General features: G+C 43.7%; 1 protein-coding gene across 1 annotated transcript in view; it reads right to left on the reverse strand.

Annotated features, from left to right (window-relative positions):
- The window catches only part of LOC137436378 (small conductance calcium-activated potassium channel protein 2), a 104,577-nt gene extending 94,033 nt beyond the window's left edge, over positions 1–10,544 (reverse strand). Inside the window, exon 1 of the mRNA XM_078769013.1 lies at positions 10,080–10,544. Within this exon, the coding sequence (XP_078625139.1) occupies positions 10,080–10,367 (288 nt within the window). The 5' untranslated portion in view covers positions 10,368–10,544. The remainder of the gene's footprint in view (positions 1–10,079) is intronic.
- Between the last annotated feature and the right edge of the window lie 17 nt (positions 10,545–10,561).

The following is a 10,561-nucleotide window of genomic DNA, read 5'->3' on the forward strand; positions in this document are numbered from 1 at the left end:
AGTATTTTTACGTTTTAGCCCATCGGACAGAGCCGTCTAGAACAGTGTTTGTCCATCCGTATGTATGTATGTATGTATGTATGTCCCCTCAAACGTATACCAATCAGAACTGAGAATCTGGTCACATGACAGGGTGATGTGATTACGACTGATGTCATTACGGCGGTGCAGCAGCTGACTCTCCACACACCGCCATTTTGATTTATATGCCGTTCATGTCGAACATATCGTCGAACCTGTCATATATCACAATCACCATGCTCTACCTTTACGTTTTTCATTCAGTGTGAAACACAAACAAACCGATTGTTAAAATGACCATCAAATATCGACAGCATCGGCATTACTGGTCTTCCATCAATACGGTATGTATAGGCCTTAGGCGTTATGACTCATCTTCGGACAGCTTCAGACAAATTAAGCCCAGGTTTCTTAATACAGTAATGTATCGTTTCAGTAGTATCGTTTTCATAATAACTGTTGTAAGAATCAGAGTTACAACATTGGCTCAGATCATGAGTTTAATATCATTCGATCCCTAACAATACCTGGAAAGAGAACAAGCGAACATCATATCAATATTCAGCATACATCTGAACTAGTAATGAGTTTACAGATGAGCACAAGCAAGCAAGCCGTAACAAAGTGGCGGTACGTACCATCTAGTTGTGCACCAGCATAGCATACAGTTAATGTCTCAGGTATGATCATCGCGCTGAATGACCGAGTTCTTATAACGGCCGCGTAGCGGGCAAAAGACGCATGACACCTGGGTTCAGACGTTAGACAGAATTTCATGACATTCTCCCCGGCGTTAAAGCTACACTACCCCTAGGGGTGAAAGCAAGCGGAATAGCAGTATAGAACCTCAGGTAGCAAAAGAGTACATAGAGCAGCAAGTCATGTCAGTCCCAGCCGTAGCGATCGGGGCGTCGAATTTCTCTTCCGGCGCATGTTCGGTAAGCGTCGGGAGCTTCAACCGCGAGACCAAATTCCCCCACGTTGGAATAACCGCCTATCTCAGGAGACGGCGGCGGCGGCGGCTCAGGGCCGACCGGATCGGGCGTGTGCGGGAGCGGAGCCGACGGTGAATTCCCCATCAACGGGTCCCCCCTGGCTGGGTTCCGGCTGAACAGTATCCCCGCAAGGAGCAAGATGACGCACCGAGACTGTAGACTCGTGTCCATTTGGCAGCAGCACTCGAGCGTGCTCGGGATTGGCTTGGAGAATGTGAACCTTGTCGACAAGCGGGTCATATTTACCTTGACGAACAGCGTGTTTGAGGAAAGCCGGTCCGGGCTCAGCTATCCAGCCCGGCAAAGATCGAAGAGCACCAGAACGGCGCGAGTAATGAAACAGACGGTCGTGAGGAGTTTGATTAGTAGCTGTGAATAATAAAGTCCTGATCGAGTTTAACGTCCCGTGCACCATCCAGGTCCATCGGTCCAGTCCTAGTCCGCGAGACTTAAGGCCCAGAGTAATGGCCTTCCATATAATGCCATTAAATCTTTCCACCTGACCGTCGCCTGTGGCCTGTACGGGGTAGTATAGCTTGAAGCTATATTGTGCTGGAGCAAAAAGGTCCTCACATCCTGGGACAGAAACACAGCACCTCGATCGGTGTGTACGGAGGCCGGATTCCCGAACATGGAGAACAAAATCTGCAGACACCGGATAACCGTCGCAGCGGACATATCATTGCACGGGAAAGCAAAAGGGAATCTGGAGAACTCAGCACAAAGTTCAGCACAGAGTTCAGCACAAAAGGAACAAGTGCGACACAGCTGCCGAATGTCCTCAACAGAGTAGGGCAAATTGTGACTGTGCACATAATGAGCGAAACGTGTCACTCCGGGATGGCACAACGTTTCATGAAGAACATGCAGATCCTCAAAGGAGGTGAGACTCGCACACACTGAAGGGCGCGATAATGCGTCTGTGGCGAGATTATCCCACCCTGGGCGATACCTAATAGTGTAGCAAAAATCGGCGAGCTCTATCCGCCAGCGAGTGATCTTTTTGTTCTCAATGCGTTGAGCATGGCGCGTGTCGTACATGAAAGCGACGCTTTGCTGATCAGTAATGACCTCAAAACATTTGCCAAGCAGATAGAGTCTCCAATGCCTAATAGACTCAACGATGGCGTATCCTTCCTTCTCAACAGACGAATGACGCTTCTCCGCGGAGGAAAGAGTCCTTGAAAAGAAGGCGACAGGTCTCCCCCTTGAGAGAACGTGGCAGCTATTGCATGGTCGGACGCATCGCTTTCCAAAACAAAGGGTTGACTGTCATCGATAGACGACACAGCGGCACCAGCTATGTCGGACCTCAGGCCATGGAAAGCGGCCTTGGCGGCATGACCCATGGGGAACACTTTGCAAACTACAAGTGGGCGAAGCTTCTCAGAATTTTTTTTGATCCACTTCGAGTAATGTGCAAACAGGCCGAGGTCACGCTTCAATGAAGCGCGATCATGTGGTGGGGCCATGTCGAGCAAAGGTCGCAGCCGCTCCTTGTCTGGAGTGATAGTGCCCTGGGTCACGGTGTACCCCAGGAGATCTATCGTTCGGGCGGAATAGCGACATTTAGCCTCGTTCAGAGTTGGCCTATACATGCGCACAACCTGGAGGAAACGCTGCAAATTAGCATCATGATGGGCCTGATTGTACCCACAAACTGTTAGATTGTCCAGGTAAACAAAGACATCGGTTAAGTGTTCCTTAGCGATTATGTCATCTATGGCCCTTTGAAAGCATGCCACCCCGTTTGTGACCCCAAAAGGTAGTCGAGTGAACTGGTACAACCTCTGTCCAGATTCAAACCCGGTGTAGATGCGATCGGCCTCCGCAGTAGGGATCTGATGATACGCGCTGCGGAGATCTAATGTGCTGTAGAACGAGTACTGGGCCACCTGCCAAACCAGGGAATCCAATCCCGGGAGTGGGTAGGCGTCCAATTGCGTAAACCAATTAATCGTCTGCGAGTAGTCGATTACCATGCGTTTGCGATGATTTTCTGTCTGGACTACCAGAACTTGAGCCCTCCAAGGCGGTCGACTAGGTTCGATTATACCCTCCTTTAGAAGTCGGCTAGTTTCCTCCGCTATAAATTGTGTGTCAGCCCGCGAGTATCGGTGCGATTTAACGGCAACCGGGGTGCAGTCAGGAGTCAAATTTGGAAACAGCGTCAGGGGGTTCAATTTCCATCCCGACAAGAGCACACACAGAGAGAGTATTGTCACCTCCAAATTCCATTTCCAACCATCCATGTCTAGGTGAAAATCGTGACCTAGTAGCACTTCTGCACATAACGTTGGTAAAACCATTAAATGCACATGCGGAAACATGCGGCCATTGATCACTAGCTTCAGCCGGCATTCGCCTTTTGTACGCAGCCAAAGAGCTTGGGAAGCCATGAAAAGCCTGCGCGTTGTCCCGAGACTCGGCCATCTATGCTTCTGGACAAGCCGCAAGGCAACATAGCTATCAGTAGAGCCCGTGTCGATCAAGGCGTTGGCCATCTGTCCCTCAATAATGACTGGAATAACAGCGTTCGTTAACCCGGGTGGCCCTGTAGTTGCCGAAACATCCAGAGATGACGATCGAGCCACGCGCGCAGGTCCGACGCCAGCTAGTGTCGAGCGTGAAATCACCGCGGGCGATGAAAGAGTTCCCGTCGGGGTGCACTGAGATAATATATATAATATAACCACAACACTTTAATATCAATGAGGTGAATGGAAAGTTAATGGATTGAAGCGGTGTATGGTTCATGAATCAATGATAAGCGGTGAATGGTTCATGAATCAATGATAAGCGGTGTATGGTTCATGAATCAATGATAAGTGGTGTGTGGTTCATGAATCAATGATAAGTGGTGTATGGTTCATGAATCAATGACAAGTGGTGTATGGTTCATGAATCAATGATAAGCGGTGTATGGTTCACGAATCAATGACAAGTGGTGTATGGTTCATAAATCAATGATAAGCGGTGCATGGTTCATGAATCAATGATAAGCGGTGTATGGTTCATGAATCAATGATAAGTGGTGTGTGGTTCATGAATCAATGATAAGCGGTGTATGGTTCATGAATCAATGACAAGCGGTGTATGGTTCATGAATCGATGACAAGCGGTGTATGGTTCATGAATCAATGATAAGTGGTGTATGGTTCATGAATCAATGATAAGTGGTGTATGGTTCATGAATCAATGATAAATGGTGTATGGTTCATGAATCAATGACAAGCGGTGTATGGTTCATGAATCAATGATAAGCGGCGTATGGTTCATGAATCAATGATAAGCGGTGTATGGTTCATGAATCAATGATAAGCAGTGTATGGTTCATGAATCAGTGATAAGCAGTGTATGGTTCATGAATCAATGATAAGCGGTGCATGGTTCATGGTCAATGATAAGCGGTGCATGGTTCATGATCAATGATAAGCTGTGTATGGTTCATGAATCAATGATAAGCGGTGTATGGTTCATGAATCAATGATAAGCGGTGTATGGTTCATGAATCAATGATAAGCGGTGTATGGTTCATGATCAATGATAAGCGGTGTATGGTTCATGATCAATGATAAGCGGTGTATGGTTCATGATCAATGATAAGCGGTGCATGGTTCATGATCAATGATAAGCTGTGTATGGTTCATGAATCAATGATAAGCGGTGTATGGTTCATGAATCAATGATAAGCGGTGTATGGTTCATGAATCAATGATAAGCGGTGTATGGTTCATGATCAATGATAAGCGGTGTATGGTTCATGATCAATGATAAGCGGTGTATGGTTCATGAATCAATGATAAGGGTGTATGGTTCATGATCAATGATAAGCGGTGTATGGTTCATGATCAATGATAAGCGGTGCATGGTTCATGATCAATGATAAGCTGTGTATGGTTCATGAATCAATGATAAGCGGTGTATGGTTCATGAATCAATGATAAGCGGTGTATGGTTCATGAATCAATGATAAGCGGTGTATGGTTCATGATCAATGATAAGCGGTGTATGGTTCATGATCAATGATAAGCGGTGTATGGTTCATGAATCAATGATAAGGGTGTATGGTTCATGATCAATGATAAGCGGTGTATGGTTCATGATCAATGATAAGCGGTGTATGGTTCATGATCAATGATAAGCGGTGTATGGTTCATGAATCAATGATAAGGGTGTATGGTTCATGATCAATGATAAGCGGTGTATGGTTCATGATCAATGATAAGCGGTGTATGGTTCATGAATCAATGATAAGCGGTGTATGGTTCATGATCAGTGATAAGCGGTGTATGGTTCATGATCAATGATAAGCGGTGTATGGTTCATGAATCAATGATAAGCGGTGTATGGTTCATGAATCAATGATAAGGGTGTATGGTTCATGAATCAATGATAAGCGGTGTATGGTTCATGATCAATGATAAGCGCTGTATGGTTCATGATCAATGATAAGCGGTGTATGGTTCATGATCAATGATAAGTGGTGTATGGTTCATGAATCAATGATAAGCGGTGTATGGTTCATGAATCAATGATAAGGGTGTATGGTTCATGAATCAATGATAAGCGGTGTATGGTTCATGATCAATGATAAGCGGTGTATGGTTCATGATCAATGATAAGGGTGTATGGTTCATGAATCAATGATAAGCGGTGTATGGTTCATGATCAATGATAAGGGTGTATGGTTCATGAATCAATGAAAAGCGGTGTATGGTTCATGATCAATGATAAGGGTGTATGGTTCATGAATCAATGATAAGGGTGTATGGTTCATGATCAATGATAAGCGGTGTATGGTTCATGATCAATGATAAGCGGTGTATGGTTCATGAATCAATGATAAGCGGTGTATGGTTCATGAATCAATGATAAGCGGTGTATGGTTCATGAATCAATGATAAGCGGTGTATGGTTCATGAATCAATGATAAGGGTGTATGGTTCATGAATCAATGATAAGCGGTGTATGGTTCATGAATCAATGATAAGCGGTGTATGGTTCATGATCAATGATAAGCGGTGTATGGTTCATGAATCAATGATAAGGGTGTATGGTTCATGATCAATGATAAGCGGTGTATGGTTCATGATCAATGATAAGCGGTGTATGGTTCATGAATCAATGATAAGCAGTGTATGGTTCATGAATCAATGATAAGCAGTGTATGGTTCATGAATCCATCATAAGCGGTGTATGGTTCATGAATCAATGATAAGCGGTGTATGGTTCATGAATCAATGATAAGCAGTGTATGGTTCATGAATCAATGATAAGGGTGTATGGTTCATGAATCAATGATAAGCAGTGTATGGTTCATGAATCAATGATAAGCAGTGTATGGTTCATGAATCCATCATAAGCGGTGTATGGTTCATGAATCAATGATAAGCGGTGTATGATTCATGAATCAATGATAAGCAGTGTATGGTTCATGAATCAATGATAAGCGGTGTATGGTTCATGAATCAATGATAAGCAGTGTATGGTTCATGAATCCATCATAAGCGGTGTATGGTTCATGAATCAATGATAAGCGGTGTATGGTTCATGAATCAATGATAAGCAGTGTATGGTTCATGAATCCATCATAAGCGGTGTATGGTTCATGAATCAATGATAAGCGGTGTATGGTTCATGAATCAATGATAAGCGGTGTTCGACACTAATATTAACATGCATTCTGAGTATTGCGCTGCAATACATGTCCCCTACCGGAAGTCTGTCGTCTGGAAAACTGTTGGGGAAATTACCAAGGGTTATTTACCCACAGGTTCCGAATCGTTCCCAATCGCTAATTACCTCAGGACGGGCTCACCTGTGATTCGCACTCGGGACTTCGATTTATACACCTTGCAGACAGGTCAGCAGAAGCACGACAAAATAAGTTGTTGATAAAGAACCTTTTGAGTCGCTAAATATCAGTAATTTATTCTATTTTCCGGTTCACGATCAATGATCGATGTGTATATATATGTTGCTTGGCCTGGCTCCGCCCCTCCCGAGAGCGCGCGCTGTGTCGCGCATTGGACGTTCGCGAGACGAGGCTGAGGGCGCGCGGTGCGGCTTGAGGAGAACTCTAGAATAAACAAAGTGCCATAACGTTGTCAAAAATTATCGAAACGTCGTGAAGTTCGAACTTGATCTGTATCTTATCATGAGGAAACCATGTGCCAAGTTTGAAATCATTAGCATTAAGAGTTTATAAAAAACGTCCGGAAAACTGTTCTTTGCGTGTCGGACTGACAGACTGACAGACTGACAGACTGATGGACAGACGGAGGGACGGCGTGCAAACCTATAGTCCCCTCCGGTGTACTCCGGTAGGGGACTAATAACTGCAGTATCAACAGAGAATAAAAGTAAGGAATTCGCCTCAGGTTTTTAATGGTAATCTCATTTTCGAAATAATGATAATGTAACGTTAATATTATAGTAAATGTAATCACAACACTAATCCCTTCGTAGTGACTGCAAACATACTGGAAGTTAAAATATATCATTATCTACATATTAAAGTAGCGGCAGTTTTGTATGCGTTACGTCACTACATCTCTGATGTCATTACGACGTCTGACTGTCACCGACCGACATTTTAATTCATTCGTCCACTCGCTCACTACGGGAGGGGCAGGAAAGGTCATTCCTCTTTGGGGTATATAGATTACAGTAGATCTATGGTCTGGTCTCAAGAACATTGGGCGTGTGTTCATTTATCAAGGTTCTTGTGGAGAGATCACCAAGTGGTTTAAGCATTTGAGCAAGCACTCCATTCAAAACCGTTAAGGAACGGCTGGCTTGGCAAGTGCTAGCTAGCTGCTTGGTAAATGAACAGACCCCCAACCCTTGTGGGGTATATAGATTACAGTAGATCTTCCCTCAGTTCTGTAAGTAAAACTTTCCTCACGCAAGTCGGGATTCCTCCAAATTTCTTTGTTTAATGATATAAACAGCATCAGCGACTGTTTAAAAAGCTAATAATACGTGTTTGTGGTTTATAATATTTTACAAGCCCGGCTACGCCGCTGTTAGACTTTTGGTCTTGTTTATATTTCAGGGTTGGTTGAAGGTTACGTTATACTTTATCTGTGAAGCTCTCTATTTGCATTGAAAACATTAATCACTTCATTAATTACCATCTTCATCTCTTGGACTATTATTTATTATTAATCCCTGCGCCACCGAGGGTGCATGGAGGTTATGTGTTCACCAATGTCTGTCTGTCGGTTTACTGTGAACAGGTTATCTCAAAACGTTACGGACGGATTCGGAAAAAACTTGGTGGACCTGTTGGGTGTTCGACAAGAAAGAATGAATTTAATTTTTCGTGAAGATCCGAATCCGGATCAGAGAATTTTAAAAATTCTTAAGTGATTCTTCACCATTGAGTGATCGGGCCATAAACGACAAATAACATGATATCTCAAAAAATATTATCAGTCCGATGTGCATTCGCTAATAAGAACATAAAGAGCGTCTAAAACCTTCATTTTAACAGTGATTTAAACCTTAGGGAGGAAACTTGTACAACATACATCAGGTACAGGACATGAGTAGACATCCGAGCACGTGTACATTAAAAAGAATTACAAGGACATCGGTAGACAATGGACAAACACATATTGTACGTGGGATTTGAACCCAGGCTGCAAAAAGGGCCTTTGGTTCAGAGGGGACACCAACAGGTAAACTTAACAACGTTAACAATGTTTGATAACAAACTTACAACGTTATTAACAATGTTTGATAACAAACTTACAACGTTGTTAACAATGTTTGATAACAAACTTACACCATTGTTAACAATGTTTGATAACAAACTTACAATGTTGTAACAAACTTACACCATTGTTAACAATGTTTGATAACAAACTTACAACGTTGTTAACAATGTTTGATAACAAACTTACAATGTTAACAATGTTTGATAACAAACTTACAACGTTGTTAACAATTTTGATAACAAACTTACAACGTTGTTAACAATTTTGATAAACTTACAACGTTGTTAACAATGTTTGATAAACTTACACCATTGTTAACAATGTTTGATAACAAACTTACACCATTGTTAACAATGTTTGATAACAAACTTACAACGTTGTTAACAATGTTTGATAACAAACTTACAATGTTAGCAATGTTTGATAACAAACTTATACCATTGTTAACAATGTTTGATAACAAACTTACAACGTTGTTAACAATGTTTGATAACAAACTTACAATGTTAACAATGTTTGATAACAAACTTATACCATTGTTAACAATGTTTGATAACAAACTTATAACGTTGTTAACAATGTTTGATAAACTTACACCATTGTTAACAATGTTTGATAACAAACTTACAATGTTGTTAACAATGTTTGATAACAAACTTATAACGTTGTTAACAATGTTTGATAAACTTTTTAAAAGTTTATAAAATGAAAATTTACATTAAGCGAAGTTTCTGATGACAATAATATAATAAAATGTAATATTAATTTTATTATGTGTCTTGTTAAAATTAAGGATAAATGCAGATAGACAGTCAGACAGATATACAGTCAGAGACCGACAGACAGACAGAGACCGACAGACAGACAGAGACACAGACAGAGACCGATAGACAGAGACCGACAGACAGAGACCGACAGACAGAGACCGACAGACAGAGACCGACAGACAGACAGACAGAGACCGACAGACAGAGACCGACAGACAGACAGAGACCGACAGACAGACAGAGACCGACAGACAGACACACAGACAGACAGAGACCGACAGACAGAGACCGACAGGCAGAGACCGACAGACGGACACACAGATATATACAGACAGACAGAAACCGACAGCAGACGGGGACAGACGATACCGACGGACAAGTTTGGACACACATGACATTACTCAATGTATGAACTTTACGGTTTCTTGTTTATGTCTGAGAGGAAATGCTCATTCGGCTGTGACGTCACTTTTCTGCTCTATAGCCGCTTTCTTTCACCAACACATTATTCATGTATTTATATGACGGTACAAGATCTACGTGGGTGTACGTGGGTGTACGTGGGTCACCTTTCCATAAACTCCCCAGGAGAGTTCCGTCTCCACCACCATGACCGCGATCCCGAAGACCCCGAAAATGAGCGCGTAGTCGCTGAGGCGTTTGCGTCTCTCGAAGAGCGCGCGGCGCTGCCCGAGTCTCTGACCGACCCCGGTGGGTTTGCGACCTCCGGTCTTGCCGGAGCCGTCTCGACCTGGGGGACTCCGCGAGTGCTCCGGACATCTCGGCGCAGGTGTTGCGGACGATCCACAGCATCCCTTACTCGAGGGTCGCATTAGACCCCCGTTGGTGGCGCTCATGGCGATGCGGTGTCGACGTCACGCACGTCCCTCGTCACCATTATATTTATAAAGGCGACGACCGCCCGCTCTCGCCGGACCTCGACCGGATGTCCCGCACCCCCCACCTGCCGGTTCGGCACCTTTATGGCGCGTGGGTTTCCCCGGCGCATGTTCCGCGATCCCAGGACTCTCTCCACCCCCTCCCCTCCCCC

Source organism: Myxine glutinosa, unplaced genomic scaffold (assembly GCF_964187855.1).
Source record: "Myxine glutinosa unplaced genomic scaffold, kmMyxGlut1.1 SCAFFOLD_913, whole genome shotgun sequence".
Classification (NCBI taxonomy): Eukaryota; Metazoa; Chordata; class Myxini; order Myxiniformes; family Myxinidae; genus Myxine; species Myxine glutinosa.